At 36.2% G+C, this 20,877-nt stretch overlaps 1 protein-coding gene across 3 annotated transcripts in view; it reads right to left on the bottom strand.

Annotated features, from left to right (window-relative positions):
* The window catches only part of ATRNL1 (attractin like 1), a 522,986-nt gene that overhangs the window by 474,716 nt on the left and 27,393 nt on the right, over positions 1-20,877 (bottom strand). For all 3 annotated transcript variants that reach the window (XM_075107503.1, XM_075107501.1, XM_075107502.1), the window contains exons 2-4: positions 6,580-6,663; positions 4,461-4,574; positions 2,218-2,346 (exon numbers count right to left, since the gene is read on the bottom strand). In XM_075107503.1, coding sequence (XP_074963604.1) covers positions 2,218-2,346; positions 4,461-4,574; positions 6,580-6,663 — 327 coding nt within the window. The remainder of the gene's footprint in view (positions 1-2,217; positions 2,347-4,460; positions 4,575-6,579; positions 6,664-20,877) is intronic.

Genomic DNA, 20,877 nt, shown 5'->3' with positions numbered 1-20,877 from the left:
GGTTGGGTTGAAACTCAAAATAAAAACTGTTACTACTTGCTCTTGCCAAAGGAAGAAAGAACTGAAAAAGTTAGGGCCTTTGGCCAAATGTAGCTGTCGAGGACAGTCAGGAAACATGTTTTCCCTAAAGAGTCACACCTCCGAGGACTGATTCTGTTACAGTACCGAAAAAAAAATATCCACCTCTGCACTGCAAATATCCTGGGGTTTTTGCCTAGTACACAGGTGGCATTAAAACCATTGATAACATTAACTGTTGTTTACCACAGCTGTGAGGAATCTCTCCCCCGAATTCACAGGGAGCATGTTCTGCAGGAAGGCGGACAGTTAAGTTGTTCCAGCAATAGAGATGCCAGTTTAAAAGTAGATATAATCCCAGACCAATGTGTTTGTTAAGGATTCAAACAGAATGAGAAGAACTGGAGCTGGAAGCAGGTTGCCTGACTCTAAGGAACACAAAATTTACTCAGAGAGTTCTGGTGTAACTATTCTGTTTGCAACTGGCATGGCATTTTAGCCACAGATGCAGTGCTTCTGTCTTTCCCAAAACAAAGGAACACGAGTGGTCCATCAAGATGAAGTCAAAGATGAAGTAAAAAACTGCTTTGGGCTACCAAACCAAGAAAGCAAGCAGGTGACAGAAGCAGAGTGCACAGATCAGTGACAGAAAAAAACTTAATGCAATCATAAAAAGCAATGGTATGTACTTTTAGCATAAAAAGAATTACCATTGGATCACTTAATTTTAGGCGTGTCCATTGCAATAGAAGAAACAGAAGAACAGTATATAAAACTTCAAGAGTTATATACATAATGGAATTAAAAACTGGCAGGTTTCTTAATTTATTTTAAGTCTTAAAAAAAAGATATTGGTAGTGATACGTAGCATGCACCACATTACCAAGTTATAAAAGAATGCAGAGCACATACACTCATGTCTTAAGAATGCCAAGTCATATTGCCATTTGCTCCCAAGACAAACAAAAGAAGTGCAGTAAAAGCTTCTGGGATAACTGAAAAATGTATCTAATTACAGAAGAGAAGTCTGCCAGGTGATTGCATTTTACTGATGTCAACTGACAAAAGTTAAAAATAGCCAGTCTTCTAGACTGCCATTTCCAATACAACATGTTTAGTGAGGTTTCCCAATCTCTGAACAGCAGTAGAAGGCAGGCAAGCTGCTGCAAATTACAGAAACGCTCTTTCCATAGACAATTTAAAGACCTCTGCTAAGAGTAAAACTATGGTCAGAAGCCCAAATAGGAATTTTAAATTAATAAAGAATGTGACAAAAAATATTACATGTACTTCCACTGTTGAAGTGCAGTGCTGGCCACCACATCCCAAAAATCGGTATTTCAGAATTTCGAAGAATTGAAAGAAAGGAACAAGAATATCTTCCATCATGGGAAAACTGTTACATGAAGAAACAGGTCCAACAGGATCAAGCGATCCTCTCTTGGACTAAACCATCCAGTATAAAGAGACACCACATCATGTGTCACAAGCATGTCCCAAATGAGACAGAAGTTGCAATCAACAGCTCGTGCATAAGAAGGAAAAGGCTGTATCTTGAAATCTGCTGACACAGAAAAGCAGACTGGAGGAAAGCAAGCATAGTTATGCCAGACTAGACTTTGCCATTAGAGAAACTAGAAGATGGACAGTCCAGATGAGAACTATAAAGGCAGAATGCAGACTGAGATGGACCAACAGGATGGGAAAGTACCTGAAAAGTAGAGAAGAAATTGAATAAAACCCTTGTGGCTGCCACAAAAATAAAGCAGGACTTTGGTGAGGGTGTCAAAAGCCATAAAAGTACATTCAGCAAGAAAAATCAAGCAACAGATGATTCTAGTTCAAGAGAAGGGAATCTCCCTTCTACTCCATATGACAACTACACATGTTGGATAAATACTGGAAGGGATACATCCTTGTTCCATATGGCATAGGAGAAACATATTCTTGGAATAGCCATGTGGCTTCACTCAGAACAATATACTTCACCTCATTTTCTTTTTTCTTTTTTTTTTTTTAAACTAGTACCTTAATGAAACTCATTACATCCCCAGCTCCCTGGTTTTAGAAACATAACGCCAAGTATAACTCTTACGCTATTAATAAAATCAACAGATTAAAACGTTCCCTGGGTTTGTCATTCTCCTGAAAAAATGACAGGCTAATTAACAAAGTAATTACTTATTAAAAAATACTTACGAGTAAAAAATGTTAAATCCAGTTAGGTTATAAGCAGCATCACTAAAGAAGTGTAGCAAAGCATAGCCAGATGTAGTAACTACCTCAGGAACAGTTTCATTTCCACGCACCTCAGGAACTATTAGACCACTGGAAAAGAAAATGAGAACAATGTTTTTAATAAGAGGGGAGGAAAGAGGGAGTTAGCTATTCTGGTTGTTAATTATAAAGACAAGTAAATAATAAATCTCATTTTAAAACTTCTCTTCAAAATACAAATTACGAAGTGTGTATAAAATTTGTCCGTGCCTCTGTGAGGTAAGGTAGGGTGTTCCAGGAAAACAAAACAAAAAACCTCCTCCCTCACACAGTAATGCAAAATTTCACGAGATTATTCTGAGGGTGCATGCACTGTCAGTATGATTTTTAAAACTTAACTTAAAAAAGAAAAAGCTACGTCCTTTCAGCACAAATTCTATTTCCAGATAATATTTGCATCTTTAGAAGTTTATCTTAAAGAATTTCAAACCTGGAATACATGACAATTAAGTAACTTCAAAGAAAACGTAGTTTTCAATGGAAAATAAAATACTTTTAGAACTCCAGAAAAATGTTAAGATGTCAGTTTTTTAAATAAAGACTGAAGCAGGAAAAACAAGCAATATATTAAAATATTGAGGAAAAGCATCACCTGCATAAAACAGCGCCACTTCACAACTATAAATTAAAAGTTATAGGAATCCTCCCCTCCAATCTATAAACTGAAAGGCATTTGAAGTAAAGAACACAGGAAGAAGAACCTCCTTTTTCCTTCCATTCAAACTACAAGTCAGGCTCCTGAATAATAGCTAGACACATTTAACAAGGTGTTAAATTTGGGGAGGGAAAAAGAAAAAAAAAAAGCCCAAGCAATATGTAACAGTTCAGGAGAATTAGGAGAGAAAGTGTGTTATTGTTACAGTTGGGCAGGAAAGAGGGATGGCCTGACCTTATGACAAAGCACTATCATTTATGCAATTAGTATTTCTTAAACCTCAGCAGCATAGTCCGTATTTCATGACGGAAAATGAAGTACAGTTCCTGCCCCACAGAGCATGTGTCTATATATGCATGAACAGTCTCTGGTTTGGTGGTTGACTTTTTTTAATATAGCTTTGCACTCCATGGATATCCCAAGATAAAACATTTAATGACTTCAAAGGATTAGGATCCTGTGCCTTCTTTCTAATAAACTATAGCCCACTTGCATAAAATATTCTTTCTGGAATGTTTCCCAAAATTTTAATGGAAAGGAAGGAATAAACCAACAGAAACATTTTGATAAAGTTCAGGAATGGGGGAAACAAGTGTTAAAATTCACATGCCTTAATTTTGCTCTCTTGGACACAAAGGAAATGCAGTGCATGGGCCTAATTCTTTAGCTCAATCGTTCTTTGCCATTTGCAAGGCAAATAATTAGCCTTTATTCAGTATTAGTTGCCATGCTCATTGTTTATTGTTGTTGATTTTAAGTTTATGTCTAAATCTTGCTACAAAGTAATACTATGATTCAAGACAACAAATATTAACCTGAAAAAAGATTCAGTTGTGTAGCAATTCTCCTAAGCCAATGATACATAACAAAAAGGAAAGATTCCACCATTTCATTAGATAGCAAATTCTAAGTCTCCTCCAGGACTTTGAAGAATTTGATAATTTTACCCACCATGACTTAGTCACAGCAATGCCCAGTTTAGCAATCTAAGGAAACATGTTACAAGATTAGTGCTTAAGATAGCTTTTGTATCAAATGTCCTGAACAAGTCTCTTCCTTCTTCATACAGGACTACAGAAGGCGTTTAGCAGCCATTTTCTATAACTTACACATAGTGCAATATTGCAATTCGCCCTTAAGTAGGCTCAGACAGTGACACTACCGGCCAGTGCCACATTCAATGCATGTTAGAACTCAGGAGTCACTCTTGGAAGCCTACCAGAAAAGGCATTTCTGATTTCCTATTTATGAACATTAATGCTCCATACAATATCAGCATCAAGTACAAGCCACATAACGGATTTATGCTATGGTCATCTAACCAGAAAAATAGTGTTTTGCAATTTATTGTAATATAACTTTGCACACATGCTGCCGCGATATTAACAAGAGAAAATAAGCTATTTAACAAATTAAAGCCTCCAATGTTATTTTTTCCGAACTAAATTCTTGCAAATTAAAAGTGTCCATACAGGATGGTTTGAACTAAAAGACAAATAAATACACTCACCTAAATACAGCTATTAAAGGTGCATATATGGAATCTCCATCATATACATACATATGGTCCCAACTACATTCTGTGGCAAAGTGATTAAATCTTAATCTTAGTATTGCATTTGGGCTGGGGGAAGAAAAAAAAAAAAACAAACAACACAACATTGATGTAAAACATTATTTATAGAAGTATTAAGCTCACAAGATAAAGAATTTAAAACCAAAACTGATCATGCCAGCATGACTCTATTAAAACATTTTGAGTACTAACTAAACATTTCAAAGAATTAAATAACAAAATTCAAGGCAAACAAATATTTCACATTATCTTAATTATCTTAAAACTTGAAAAATAACATCTTCAGTCCAAATCTCATAATCCCTAAAGATAACAAGAGACTTCAGTTCAACAGGTTTTATCAATAGTCAGAACCACAAATTCAGAGCAATTAAAATATCCCATATTAATATACTAGCTTAACTTTACAAAGTCAGGACTGTGAGTTTTAAAGAGTCTTTCAAGACAAAAATCACCTACACATCCTTACTCCAGTATTACACTAGTTATTGAAAATAAAAACCTTACAAATTTAAAATAGCAAGCAACATTAGTGCAAGATTTGATTTTTTTCTTCCCCCATTCCCCCACCTGACACCTGGGAGTCAGATTTCACCAGGTTTTGTAGAGATCCAGATGGGGACTGTAAGGTTTATGAAAGGGGATTTTTCTCATATGACAAAATTAGCAGACTCCTAAACATATTCCATGCAACATACCGATGATTTACTTCAATCTTTTTTTGTGCCTCCCTGCTGACAGGCTCGAGTGCAGTTTGACAGTTTGGAAGACATATGCTTTTTTTATTTGTGAGAGATCATCTGGAGAGAGCTCTTTGTTCATTTTTTAAGAGACAGTATTTCATACATATGTGACTTGTGTGTTGACATTTTGCACTATGTTACTGGGTTGCATAACTCTTCCACATACTGTACAGCATATTGTTTCCTCCAGCTACCCACTCTATCATGTCCTGCAAAGAGGAACGGAGTGAAGACCAACTTCAAAGCAGAGTTTGCATATGGTCCTGAGGCACGTTACCACATTAGCATAGTGTAGTGCAGTGCAAATATTCCTGAGCTACCTTGGGTAAAAAGGGAAGTCTAGCCATGTCAGAAAGATTCAGCTATAGCCTAGTCACCTAGATATTCAAGCCTTTACTTTGATTTTGCAAACTACCCTTAACTTCATTGCTGTTGTGTTTAAATTACTATCTGCATATAAGCAGACCAAAATTAGATCAGTTAGATCACTCTGAACTGCATCGACAGAGCAGATCTCTAAGGTAATTAAGTTTATGACAATATGGAAATACAGAAGGGGGTCGCTTTCCTCTAGAACATTAGTAGAGCTTGGACCTAACTAACTTGTGCAGCAAAATCCTGACCCATAGCCCGGGGGGGAAATTTAACAAATCTGTGCCTTTAGCATTTAGCCATACTAGTGCATACATCTCGTTATTTCTTTGTGCAAATCTGTGTGTTCCTGTGCTGCATAAACTGAAAAATTAGCAACAGACATGAGACATCTAAAGTGTATATAAACTGCAGGCACAATATGATTTTAAAATTAAGTACATGAGGAAAACTAGAATGCAAAAGAAAATGCTTTATAGAAGCACTAACTTTAAAGCATCATGTAATAGAATAGTTATCATTCTGTAGTTGAAGCCATTCCTGATTTATCACTGATGAGTTAAATAAGATAAATAAGATAATGAGTTAAATAATAGGATTCTGTAACCACATTTGGAACTTATGTAAAGGTACTCAAACAGGCAACAAATTTATCATAGGGTTTTGAGAGATTACAGCACTGGCCAAATTCCAGCGTCAGCCTAAATGTTGCCAGCAATTTGAATGGGAATGGAATCTGGCCAACTCAGAGCAATACTGAAAAATCCTACTTTTTTTTTTTTTATCTTTATAACATTTAAACAAAAGCAAACAAACAAAAACCCCAAAATTGTTTATATTGTATCCAGATGCGGTTTCTACTTGAGGAGTTCTTTAGATCGCTAGAATACATAGTACCAAACTGTCAGAAAATTTAAGCTATGAAAATAAATACTTACTATCCTTCAATTAACCATGTGCATTTAGTTTTATATTTATAATTTATTGGTCCATCTGTTAAATACCCAGAAGGTTCTGTTAACCTACAAGAGAAAAAACAGTGCTGTAATGAACCAGAGACAAGAGAACAGAACACACATACATCACCAACATGCCAATAGATTCTTTATGGATGAAAAGAAAATTGGGGGTGGGGGAAAGAGTCAGTCTCTCTTCATATCTCTTGTCACACTATTTTTGCTCATAAGAACTAGAATTCAGATTATTCTATATCATTGATTTGCTCTCTTCCCCTAGGCAGTCACAAGGCTTCTAATTTTTCTAGTTCAGTAGCAAACAAATACTACATATAATTTAAATTATCCTTCACACAAAATGGACCCACGCCAATGTAAAGGGAGTTTTGTTTAAAAGTATTCTGGTTTGGTTTGCTTGTTTCTTTTGCCATTGCCTTACATATTACTTCTGAAATTAGACCACAGCAGCAGTGGGAAGGCTGTTCTAGATCAAGAGAAATTAAGGCATGAATTATAAATTTAAATAAGCTTATCTGCCAGCCTGTCCCCCTCTCATTCCTGGTCAGCGATGAGACGTGGGAAAGCAGAACAACACTGGACTACACAGAATTAAAATGCATACAAACAGGTATAAAAGGTCAGACCAAAATGCCAACACAGCCCAGTACCCTTCTTTGACAGCAGCCTACAGTGGATACCCAGGAAAGAACTTAAATCCCTACAGATACTCCCCACAGCGTTACACCATCTTCAACAACTTGCAGCTCAGGGACATTCTTAGACAGAGGTTGTGCCTTTGCGTTGGTTTTGGGTTAATGTTTCTCCTAGGAGTTTGCCCATGTAAACTCACGTAAACTTGCACCATCTAGAACTTCCTGCAAGAATTACTTCCACACATATATGAAGCGACATCTCAACTGTTTTTGTCCTGAGCCTTCCTCTTGGCAATTTCGTCTGACATCCTTAGGTCTAGTATTGGATGAGATGAACAACAGTACCCTATTCACATGCTTTATTCCACTGAAAATTTAATGGTCTGCATTGTTTCCCTCCCATCTCTCTACTGTCCCTTTTCCAACCTGAGAAATCCTTGCTCATTGCTTTAGTCTATCTTTTCTATTCTTCTACACCCTTTCTGAGATGCAACAAAGAGATCAGCATATCGTATTCAAGATGCAAGTGAACCATGAATCTCTTCAGCAGCAAAATAATTATTTCCACTTTGTTCTCTACTCCCATCCTAACATTTTATTTGATTTTTCAGCAAGTACTATGCTGACATTTTAAACACAACTAGCTGCTATAACTTTTTCCTGAGTAATATATAGTTCAAGATTCATTACATATAGTAATTCAATTAATGTAGAAATAAAACCTTTTTTCTCCATTCATATATATTACTTCACATTAATCCATATGGAGTGATAAAATAGCAGATAAAATTCAATAATCTATTAGCATAAAAGCTTTCTGAAAGAGCTTAGTATCTTCAGCACACTAATTTCACTAATTTACCCCGTTTTCTGCATCTTTTATGGTTATGTTCTATAGTTCGGGGCTTAACACACATCTCTGGTAGCCTTACTCCGCTGGGAAAACTGACCATCCTGCTCTTTAAAATGTTACAACAATGATAAACAAATACAGACTCAGAAATGCTCATTTCTTTCACTATAGTGTGGAAAAGTTAAGAGTAAGTATCACTGATTAAGAAAAAAGAAGCAGCTGGGTTTTTCTGGTTTGTTTAATCTTTTTTAATAAATCAATAGACTAGATCTAAGTCCAGAGGCAATGCTGAACAAGCTGACCAAGTCACAGCTATATTTTCTCACCAGGAGTCTAGTTGAACAGGAATGCAGTATCTGGTACCCTACTATCTTTGAAGATGTATACACCAATTTTAAAAATATTCATTACCACATGTATTGCAAATTATTTACATTTATACTCATATCAAACACTAATTGCATACTTATTAACAGAGGCCTGTCATTTCAAACATAAACCTATAAACATGTGGAAAGGAAATAAAAGGCAAGGGAGCAAGAAAGAAGAATTTATGAGACCAGGTCCGTGCAAACTCTTAGGTCTTTAAAAAATTTCCTTCACCTGTCCTGTAAGAACTAGCACCCGTTTGTCAGACACACTGTAAGCCACTCTGTTCTAATCGCTGACGGTTTGAACAAAGATCTTTACCCGCACTTTTCTTTCGATGAAACAGGACAAAGCTCTCTAATATGCAGAGCTGTCCAAATAATTGTACTTCAGAACATTTTCAAGGCATAAAAGCAGTCTCAATAATGTATTTTAGGTTTTTGAATAAAAAGAAGAAAAGCAAATAAGCATCTGGTTTTATGAGCAACAGACTGGGAGGGGAAAAAAATAAAACCACCAACCAACATATACTTTAGTCAGCTGACAGCTGAGAGAAAATTTCCCAAATAAAACCCCATATATTGAGCTGGTCTGAATGCTGCCGTGGGCTACTCCCCAAAAGCAACGGCTCCTGGTAAGCACTATACAAATGCTGGTGTAGCTCACAAGCAAAGCAATGAACGATGAGAGGCACGGCTGGTAACTCCCGCTCCTCCCTTGCTGCACACTGGAGAAGCCACAGCGATGGCCATGGGGAAAGGCTAACCATGCTCCTGCCAGGCGCTCTCGTGTGAATCTGTGCCTGACCACAGAAAACTTGCTTCAGGGAAGCAAAAGGCATGCAGTTTAACTTTACAATATTCCTTTTTGTTGAGAAATATCAGCTTTACCTAAAGGTATATTTTCATGTGTAGATACACAAGAAATCGGGTTTTCAGAGTTGTTGCTGGCTTCTTTACATATTAATTACATCGTTTGGACAATGCTGAACATACTCCAGTAAGTTATAAGTTGATATCAAGTCGCACATCACTGATCTTTAAATCAAGCTAGTATTGATCTTTGGCCCCTAGCAGAACCTTAGTAGAGCTGATTACAGGAGCAGATCCCATGTTTGAGTGTGTGCTAGATTTAAGGCACTAATTTAAAAAAAAAAAAAAAAAAGGCAGTTATGCATAAAATTCCAATTAAAATCATTTTAGTGCTGTCATATGGTTTATATACAGACGTAAGTTTTTATATAGTGAGCCACAGAACATTTATTTTGCTGCAAGAAGTGTGAAATGTCATAAGTATTCATTTGCAGTCATGACCATTGCCACCTTAGTAGCATATAATGCAATGGAGGTGACTTACAAGAGTTGTTGGTTTAGATCAGCCCTTTGGCACTAGTAAAGTGCAAACAATTTCCCTTTTCACCTAGGCTGATAATTTTTTGATAGTTTCTTTCAGAAGAGTAGATAGCCTTTGAAGCAGCTATTACACTTTGCTGAAGAAAGTAAAGAATAAATAAGAGCATGACATTGCTTGGTAATAATGGTTGTGGGGAATGGTAAGATAAAGGGGATGTTTTATTTAAAGTAAATACATATTTTCTTGAGTCATACCAAGAACTTTACTGTATCATTTTTCTTTCCAAACATTATCAAATCCCAGATCCCATGAATAACACAGATAAGCAATACTACTTTCACATAACCTCTTACCAAATCAGGGCAATACTGTCTATCATATAACACCAGGTTTTTGCGGACATAGTTTTGCTCTGTGAATAACAGTGATCCTGTAAAAGAATCAAAATCCAGATGAGCCAACATGACTACACATTCTTTAGTCACAGAAGTGGACTAGCCAGAACAATGCATACGTGCTGCACCCCACTCCCTGCTCGTTGCTGAGAAAGCTTCAGGAATGAGGAGACAGCCAGAACAATTTGTGTGGCCTGCTTAAGCACCACAGGTTTATCACACCTAGACTCCAGCTTTCTAAACAGAATGCACAGGGGAGCAGCTGATGTTGTATATTATTATTTTAAATTGCACACCAGCTTTCATAAACACAACAATATTTTTTTAGTTGGCAGGGTTATAAAAAAAACCTATAAAGAAATAGAGGTGCGAGCCAAGAGAACATTTCCCTTCTCTGTACACTGTAAAACAGATCTACCAAATTATAGAAAGAAGTCAGGATGCTGCACAGCAGAGTTAAAGACATTCAGCTGCATCAGTGACAGATTAGTCACTCACCAAGCTAATCAGCCAGTAATAGCTGGCATGAAAGATATGTGTCACTATAGGTTGTTCCATCTAAGAGACAGACATATAGCAGAAATGCAAGGGCTAAAGGCTGAAGTCGACACAGGGCAACCAAAGCATGAAACAAAAGGAAGTCTATATTCCCCTGGATTATCATCACTGTTCTAAAATAATGGCAAATGTAACTGAGTTAGAATTCACAGTGGTAACATTTATATTTACCACTGCAGAGACTTCAAATCAAGACTGATACATTTCAAGAAAAGAGAAAAGTATGTTCTAGTTCAGTCAGAAATTATTGGTCTAAAATGAAGGAGTAGTCAGACAAAATCTATGCCCTGCAATACATAAGACGGCAAAGCAGGTTATTAAAATGGCCCTTCCTGGCTGTAATATTTATAGATCTGTGAAAAATGCAGTCCTGTCATCTCCTGTATCTTCTTGTAAAATGAGATTATTGTCAAATCTTTCAGAAAGGGGCACTAGTTTAAACCAGAAAAGTCATTGGGTATTTTCTGTCACCAGCGGAACATGGAGACCCACAAGGCTGCTGGTAGATGGACAGAGGTCTGATTTAGACTACGGGTAATATTAGGAGAAACAAAGCATAAGGCACATTCATAATATTACAAATATTCACTGTTAAATAAAAGAAGGGTTTATGGAGAGGTTCGTTTATCTCCATATTACTTAGTGTCACAATTCTTTTCAGAATTTTATGAAAAGCTGTATGACTTTGCAATTCCTACTTCGGATATATCTGAAGTAGAAGATACAGCGCATATTTTGCTATATGGATTTAGTATCTGTGTCAGTCAAGGAATATTCTCTTCATTGCTGAAAACTTTTGCTCCAACTCCTTTTCATCTGTTATGAAAATGTGTTTTATTAGATAAAAAAGAAATCAACAACTGTGCTTCAAAGTTATAAGATCAAATCCTTCATAAATACAAGTAGGAGCAATCTTTCTAGCTTGAGAACTTGTGCCTAACCTTTACAGCAGGGAAAGAGGCTCTTCACATATCCCAGATGAGATCAGCTGAACACGTTAAGAAAGAAGGAAAAAAAAAAATTTGGGCCACCTTACAGGACCACCCAGAATCAGGGAGCACTATGGTATCAGAAAGAAATGCAGAAGAGATTGAGAGGCCATTTCTCATACAAAATTTTAAGTGACAGACTAAGAAGGGGTTTTCAACATTTTTTTCAAAGGAAGATCTGAAAAACAACCTGTTCGGAAAAACCCACGAAGCCAGACTTGTATTTTCCAAGCATAAAGCATTGATTGGCACCTGACAAAAATCCTAGGAATTTACATTTGATTTTTCTGCATTTTTACATTTATTGTAGAACCTTGCTGTTGGTTATTTTTTTTTCCACAACATATGTTAAAATAGAATATACTGAACACACTGTGGTTCTAATTTTTCTTCAATGACTAATCAAGAGGAATAAATATTTAATACCTTAAGGAAATATTTGCATATGCCAATCACACTCCTATACTTGTTATGTACTGTTTTGCATTAATAGAGGAAAGTATATTTAGAAACAGTAAGGACATTCACAACAACTATTCACATGCCAACTAACCAAAGGCATGCTGTTAAATAGGCCCCACTTCATCCACTGACAAAGTAACAACTTCTTATGTAAAAAGTCCCTACTGCTTAATTCAAGTTCTCAGTTCCTCCCTCTAATTTATTGAAAACACAGCCTCCAAAACAATAAAAAAATCCCAGAAAAATTAAGACTACAGCACAACATTATTTTTTCCCCATGAGAATATATTCTGTATTTCAAGAGGTTTAACACTTTTATGTGGCTCAAATCTATTTCTTCTTGTTTGGTTTTTGTTTTGGGAGGATTTCTTTTATTAAATAAAGTTAGTACAGATGTAGTCTTTGATTGGTGCAAAACATTAATTTAAGGCTTAACTTCAACAGGTGTTTTGTTTCCTCATTTACTGTTTCTGAAAAAGGCTGTTTTCTATAGGGCATTTTTGTAACAGTCCAAAAAACTACTGAAAGAATACTGCATAGAAGAAGATATTCCTTTCAAAGTACAAATTTACACAGCATCTTACTTAAGCAATGTATTTTTATGTATATAAAGTTTCAAAAAATCTGTTCCCTTCCTTAGGCTGCAAATTATTATATAAATTCACAGAACATATACCATGACAGGACATTTAGAATAGGATATCTGAATTTGTGACTGAGAGACTTAAAAGTGATTAGAAATAAGGAAATGTGGGCAGTGTCTTATGAAGACTTGGTAGACAAACCAGATGCAGAAAATAAAAGTAACATAGTAACATTAAAGGTAATCCCAATATTTATTCTATTGTAAATTAAAATTACCATGGAAATACTGTACTGCCTAAGGATTTTCTTCTACCTCCTCACAGTGTTAAGGTGGTACTTGACTCGCCCCCCATCCACACCACAAAAAAAAAAAAAATCCCAAACTTAAATAGCCATTCAGTTAAAACATGCCTGAACACCTACCCCAAGGCAGGACCAACCATAATGAAATATTTCTTCACAGTTATTTGTTTACTCTGTTCTTAATAATTACAGTGACAGAATTCTACAATCTTCTTAGGCAATCTATTTCAGTACTGACTTATCCTTACTGTTAGATGTCTAACTTAATTTATTTCTTACTTCAACTTATGTTACTTCCTGTCCTACTCAGAGGACCTGGAAAACAGGTGATTCCCTTCCTCTTTCTGCTTACCTTTTACAAACCTCTACCTTCAAGCTATTCTTCTCTGAATTAAGGAATTTAATCCAGCATGTCTCATGCGTCATTTTCTAGTCTTCCCTCTAGAACTTCTCCAATTCATCTGCATCTCAAAATGGTACCTACCACTCCAGCCGTAGTCTGACCAGCACAGCAACCAGTGAAGAAGTATTTAATATCCTTAACACAGTCGGCTCTCCTGAACAAGTAGAGTAGCTGGCTTTATGCATGCCGATTTGTATACAACCTGTAATTCCCTGTGACTGCTAATTTCCTCCACAGGAGGAGCTAAAAATGGTATTACTCTAGTTCATCTTTCTGATGTTAATTATGCCTACTGAAGTGTAGAAATTTTAATCCAATTCCATCAGTACCACTTTTTTTCAGGCAGTATTATATGGGGTCAATGCAGCTTGCATGATCTGGAACTTGGTGCATGGAAAGTTTCATTTATAATCACTTTCTCAATAGGAAAATCTATTTTTCTTTCTGTGATATAAGCATTCAGTTAAAAGATGGTAACTCCTGGCTACAATACATAGTGAGAAATCCTTCTTAAAGATCAATGGACTCCAGAAGAAAAGATTAAATTCCATTTGTGTATATTTATCACAGTTCTTTAAAAACCTCCTACATTTTCTATAACAACCATTTTTCTATTATTCTACTGTGTCAACAGTTTTTGAATTATTCTTCACATTCATTATTCATTCACCTTACAAAGCACTAACATAAATCCAGTACTAACAAAGATTAAAACTCAAGCGCATATATGTAGAAGGTCCCGATCATGACAGTTGCATTAATTTTGTATACTATAATGCAAGTCATGCAACCAATTACAACACGGTGCCATTTTTTGCATTGGTTTAAACTAGGCAGTTGCCAGACATCAGCATTGTTAGAGGCGCAAACACACAAGGTTTTCCCTTCCTCAATGTTCTAATATTAAGTCTGAGGGAAAATATGGACATGCATATGGAAAAAAGCTTTCTACTTTTTTGCAGAGAAATTTTCCCATTAGTTTCCAGGAACAGCATATGTCAAAATGCTCTATTTCAAGTTTCTTTGACAAACCGATTCACAGAATTTTAGATGAACAGAGGCCAAGAGATGAGGTGAAGAACAGGCACAGTAATCTCTCTCACTGCACAAATGACTGGAGTATTTTCGTTTAACAGCTTGATATATAAATGGAGCAAATAACACTACTGGAAGCATAGCTTCATAGCATGCATCTTGAAAAAGTCAGGATGGCTTCTATCTTCGGATTGTTCTTCAGAGTACACACATATCGTCTTTAAAATACACAAGTATAAGCCATAATATCTTAAAAAAAAATCCAAATGCTGACTGACTTGAAACTAAGCAAACACACACACCATTTTCTCTACTGGTATTGAGCATTTGTTTATTCTTATAACTACATAAATTAACCCAGATTTTGGAATAACGGAAGTTCTCCGAAAAGAGAAGCAATTTTTTGAGAGGGCTTAAATCTAAAGTAAAATAAAATAAACAATTAAGACAGCAAAGCCTAACAAAATCTGGTCTGGCAAGACACTAATACACTATGAGGGAGAATAGCAGAGTGCAGCCAGCATGATAAACACTTTAGGAAGCTGAAGAAAGATGCAGCAAGGAAAAATAGATCAGCACTCAGAAATATGTCATTAAATGCATTATTACCTTTCAGTGGATTCTTAGCCTTTTTGAATAGTGATATTCACATAATTAATGAGAAGAAAACCACACACAAAGATTTTTAACAAATGACTTGGATTATCTTCAGAAAAACTGCTCCTTACCTATAGCTCTCATAGTGCCACTATTCTTCCTCCAATAAATATAGTAAAAATCCATCAGGAAACAATTTTTTTTAAAACAGCTTCAAAAGCACTTGATTCTGTATCTGTAAGATGAACAAAGTGAGATTCTTGGAGATTACAGCCCAAGTACACATATTTTCCTGAAAAATATTTGACCTGTTTTCCCGAGGTTTAACCTCAAGTCAGAAAATACTTTCTAAATGCAAACATTTCCTCTGGGGGGGGGCAGAAGATGCTACATTTTAAGAAACTGAAACTACTAAATACTGTATCACCCCCAATCATTTAGAAGTTATGAATCACTAAAAAACTAAAAAAGTTTTTATGCTATCTAGTTTTACACAGATGATTTTCACATAATATTTATGGAAAGCTTCTGTAAAATTGAGTGGAGTTTAGTCAATCTACAGTGTTCACTAGTGAACTGCATACTTGCTGCAGAATTGCTGCACCAATTAACAGTTCAAACCTTGCCAATATTTTCCAGGTGGCAGTGGTCGTCTTCGTCTCAATTTGGAAATCAGTGCCTTTTAAAAGATACTGCAAATAGCACAATATCCTCCACTGACCTGGAAAAAACTTCAAGAAATGTAGCTTCATCTCTCTTATCTGGAATAATACACACATTTGGTATTTCCTATTTTAATATCATGGTTGGACAAAATCATGAGACAGACATCTGCTCTATTAGAAATGCCCAGGCTAGTTCATAGATGTCATTCAAAATTCTGCCTATGAATAGGCCTGCTACTATGCTTAAAATTAAGAATAGATAGAAAACCAAGTTGGCATTTGACACAAATACCAGGCATCATATATTTCACTGTATCACTATCTCATTCAATTATGGCTGCAAATGCTACATTAGACACAAAATCCAAAAGGTTAAAAAGCTGTATAAAAATAATTCCTGTTCTGAGTAAGAGGCAGACCATCTACCCCATTCACTGACTGAACTGCTTGCACTCACAGCTTCATGTGATGGCTATTCATTTTCTCAGAAGAGCAGCAATGTTTGAAACAGTCAAAATTCTGACTATTCAGTCTTGATTCAGAATATTAACAGCAATCTCAAAGTTTTCTCACATACCCATCCAGATAGCAACTATTAGGAAGACATAGGAATTACAAACGAATCTGCCAGGAAGCAAGGAGACACTTCATCGCTCTAACATTTTACAATGTTCACTTCAGCCAAGAGTTACTTTTATAGCCAAATGTTGCCAAGATAATGAAGAAATAAGTACTCCTATTATTTTTTTTCCTACCACATTAATATTGTTTTTTAATTTAGAAAAGTTCTGTACCTGAATAGATCATGTTACTTTGAGATGGTAACCCATTATCCTTATGTTATCCCTTGCATTTAAAAAAAGTTATAGTTTAGATTTCTTTAATTCCTAGAGTTCTTTTCTGTAGGCTTTATTTTCTACAAGGCAGCCCTCCATTTACAAAAGTTACATGGTTAAGTGTGTTTTCTAACATATTATATACATTGTTAACATCTTTCTCTTCATCTATGCTGCCAAAATTAGATTTCAAACCAAGCAGGTTCTACATTAAAGTAATATTCTCAACAGGTTTTGATTTAATCACAAGATTAACATGAGCAAAGGATAAAGTTACTAATGATTTTTTATGTATTTGTATATATACATACAAATATTTAAAGTATATTTCTATAGTGATCCATATATATCTAAGACTTCAATAATTAATCAAACATGCTACAGTATCTTAAAACATGGGGCACAAAGCATACAGACAATGCAGACTGAGGTACTTGGCAAAAAGGTAATGCACTGTGCCAATTTTTCATTGTACATCACTATAAATCCCATTTTCGTTTATGACCTAGTTCAGGGTTTTAACTTAAGCTTCCTGAGGTAACAGCCAAATGCTCTAAATCCCATGTGTCACCTACTCCTAAATTTCTCATTGCCTATTTAAGACAAGTTTCTAATAAAAACACGCACTCAACAAGCAGCAGCTATTTCTACCTTTCAGTCATTTAGATCAATTAATACCTAACCATCAAATTGTATGTCAGTTAAGGACCGAGTTCTCCTGGCAGGAAACTACCTCCTACCATAAGGCTGCAAGCATCAGCTCCCACTAGCTATATGAACTCTGAAATTATCCAAATGCAGTAAACTGACACACATCACTCCAAAGAAAAACAAAAGCAAGACATCAAGTATCTCTTCACACACCTGAGACAACACTAACAGAAGTTGGTTTCATTTTACATTATTTATGATTCATTTGGTTTTCAACGCTTTCTTTTTAATTCAGCATCCTCATTCCATTTTTATTTATATTTGTATATATATAAACAGCAACTCCCTTCTTCCTCTCTTCCACTCCCCTCAGCACATATGCTGCTTCACAAGACATTCCCAGTCCCTGAACACCACCTCAGACGGTACAAATGTTGAGATAAGTGATAGCAACTCTTTTAAAAACTTAATTGATTAATAAATTTAAAGGGCTGGTTGCTGACTAGATTTCAAGTACTGTCTTTTAGATAATTACAGAGATTATAATCACTTTCTGACTTGTGTGGCTATAGCGATTATCGGGACATTACACGTTTGCCTTAAATACAAAGCTCATACCTCTCTTTGCTGTAAATAACTTGAATAATGGCATTCATGTCTCTGGGGTATTATAAGGCATTCCTGTTTGGGGATATGAAAGATTCTTACTACTATAAGTTATGTGTTCTAAAATGATGCTTTTTTGTGGCAGGTGTCATGTCACTCCTGTTTTCTGCTTGGCTTTTTAATTCACGGGTAAGTCATAACACTGTTAGCAACTTTCAATACTGCCTCCCGAAGTGGATGAAAAAAAGATCAGAAAGGAAAGACTACGATATTTTGAGTCCTAGCTATTTCAGCTTCCAGTTTCACAGAATCAAAAATGTCACACCTTGGTTGAGGTGTTTTGGGGCCTCCAGAATTAATGAAACACTGAAGTAAGATTTAAAATTACAAACAAAATTTGTTAGCAATTTTAGCTTTGAGTTCATAGTCTCTCAACTGAAATGAACAATTTGCAGATAGTGATGAGAAATATTAGAAGACGGGGCACACACAGAACCGTATGTTACATCCATCAGTTACTGAGCTAAATACAACTTCCCATTTACTGAACTGATAACAGAAGACCTGCTAATGCGATGATTTTGCATCTCCAAAGCTGGTGGTGTAAAATACCCTGACAACTTCAAAACTACACTAAACTCTTAGATCCTTCTGAAATAATTCTTAGCCTGCATTACATACACTCAGAGCAATTTTGTTTGAGTTTTGGGGGAAGGTATTGCTGTTTTCATTTTCCACTGAAACACAGAAAAATAGAGGACAAAAATGTAATCATGCTATTTAAATTATAATAGTTTCATTTTTCTAATATTTTCTCTCTTACCTCACTTTTTTTTTGTAATAAAGCACAAAATAATGAAAAACTACCGTTATACAACACAAAACTAATGGGAACCTCTGGAAGGTGGCATATCCATTTTTAAAGCTTTACACCAAAAAATACACACCCAGGAAAACAAACACATTGCATCCTGCAAACTGACCCATGTATGTGCATTCCTGTAGTTCTAATGAGATAATTCAACTGAAACTGCACCTGTTTTTCCATTCACAGAGTCTTATACAAGCTTAGGATTTAAATCAGGCACCACATTAGTAAAATTATGAGATGCACAACTCAAGTTTTTCAGTGTAACGCTCCATGGGTTTATTCACTACATAGGCACTGAACAAAAACCTTCATTTTAGAACTTCTCTTCTGCTAAGCAGAACAGAAACAGAAAACTTGGTCCTTTCAAATCCTGTCTTGATAAGGACACTGCCAAATCAATGAGCAAAAACAGGAAAGTTGCTGCTTAGATTTCCGAAACCCTGCTGCTCTAGCTTGCCAAGGCACTGATCACTACCAGCCACTTGCTCCAAAGACACAGCTGGAGCTAGGAACAGGAAAGAGTGCATACGGGAATTTGTCACAGGGGTTGATGACCCATTCTCCTGTGAAAGGAGAATACAGGGCACAGAAACATCGCTTGTAAGGCCCTGCTTTCCCTGTAACAGAGTACAACAGCAAGATAACACACCTACAAGACCAGAGCTCTTATGAGCTTATTCACAGTGTCCTTACAGGGATATAGTACAGTGTGGGGGACATGCAGCCAGCCTGTCTTGTCAGTGAGAGGACATAGAAAGCGTAGGACCATCTTTCATGAGCATAAATTCTTACGATTGTTCGTAGCATAACAGGCTGCACCGACTTCCCTCTAGGAGGCTGAAAAAGCTCTCAGAGCTGCTGCTGATCTTTCCTCTCATATCAAACACAAAGCAGGATAGATTAGAAACAAGGACTCACTCTTCATCAAGACAGTATAAACAGAAACTATACCTGTCCACAAAGAGGAGCTTCTGATACGCAGCATGGTGCCTGAACACCAGCAGGAATCAACAAAGCCATACGCTGAAGTCTAAAGCCAGTAAGTTAAGCTCTCGGAAACAAGTAGAGGAAAAGAAATGAGGCGGCACTCAATCACTTTGAAATAGGGGCAGAAAAAAAGCAGTGACCCCTAGGCCTTAGGGAAGAAGTGATGATTCAGGTAGCAAAATGCACTAGAGCAGAGAATTGCTTCAATGCAGGTGAATGGTTCAGGAGAATGAAAAGGATGGGTTGACACTGCTCCTCCTTGGATTTCGTGAGTCCTATGCCAAAGGGGAAGTACTAGCAGCACACCCTCCATCATGCTGTAGAAGAAACTTCCCCAAGTCTCAGCAATTGTAGACTGAAACAGAATCATTCAAAAGAGATACTTTTGTTATTTAATATACCAACTTGGAAACAAGCCATCAAGTATGCCTGTCAGCATTTAACTGTTTCAACTGTCATGTAGTTGTTTCTTGCAACGTATCAAACCAGAAATCTAAATTGCCCTGGCCACTTGACTTACCAAGTCATCTAACAGTAAAGCACAGAGTAAATTTCCTGGCATTGATGGATTTCTACAAAAAGGCCTTTGAAAGATGCATCCAAAAAAAGAATAACTATTGCTTTATTTGATGGGCTTAAACAAAACTGCAACACACAGCAAATTCAGCAAGAAGTGCACTGGTTTGTGTAAAGAAGAGACATACATCTGACAGGAAAGTATTTAGCTGAAGGAAGATTATTAGTGCAGGAAAGATGGCAACTGAAACCAATCATGTTTAAATAAAATTTACTTTCCTGGCTGACGTGACCTTCCTTACCTGCTATACTGAATGGTTTCTTGAGCACCTTTCCAGCCCACCATTCAAACAGGCATTCACTGACATAGGCAGGACCTTCTATGTTATAATCCAATCAATCAGGATAAATGGCAGGGGTGGGGGCTGGGGGTGGTGTTTGTTTGTTTTTAATTAGAAAGGAGTAAAGATAATTTATTTTTAAAAGTTTTGAATACTTGGGTTTACCTTTCAGAAAGTTTAGCTATGGGGGGAAAAAAGTGAGTAGATATGACAAACTAACAAAACCATTTATCCTAAATTCTAGAAAACCAC

Source organism: Phalacrocorax aristotelis, chromosome 12 (genome assembly GCF_949628215.1).
Source record: "Phalacrocorax aristotelis chromosome 12, bGulAri2.1, whole genome shotgun sequence".
Classification (NCBI taxonomy): domain Eukaryota; kingdom Metazoa; phylum Chordata; class Aves; order Suliformes; family Phalacrocoracidae; genus Phalacrocorax; species Phalacrocorax aristotelis.
Note: the sequence above shows the minus strand (reverse complement) of the source record. Positions and strands in the feature narration are given on the sequence as shown.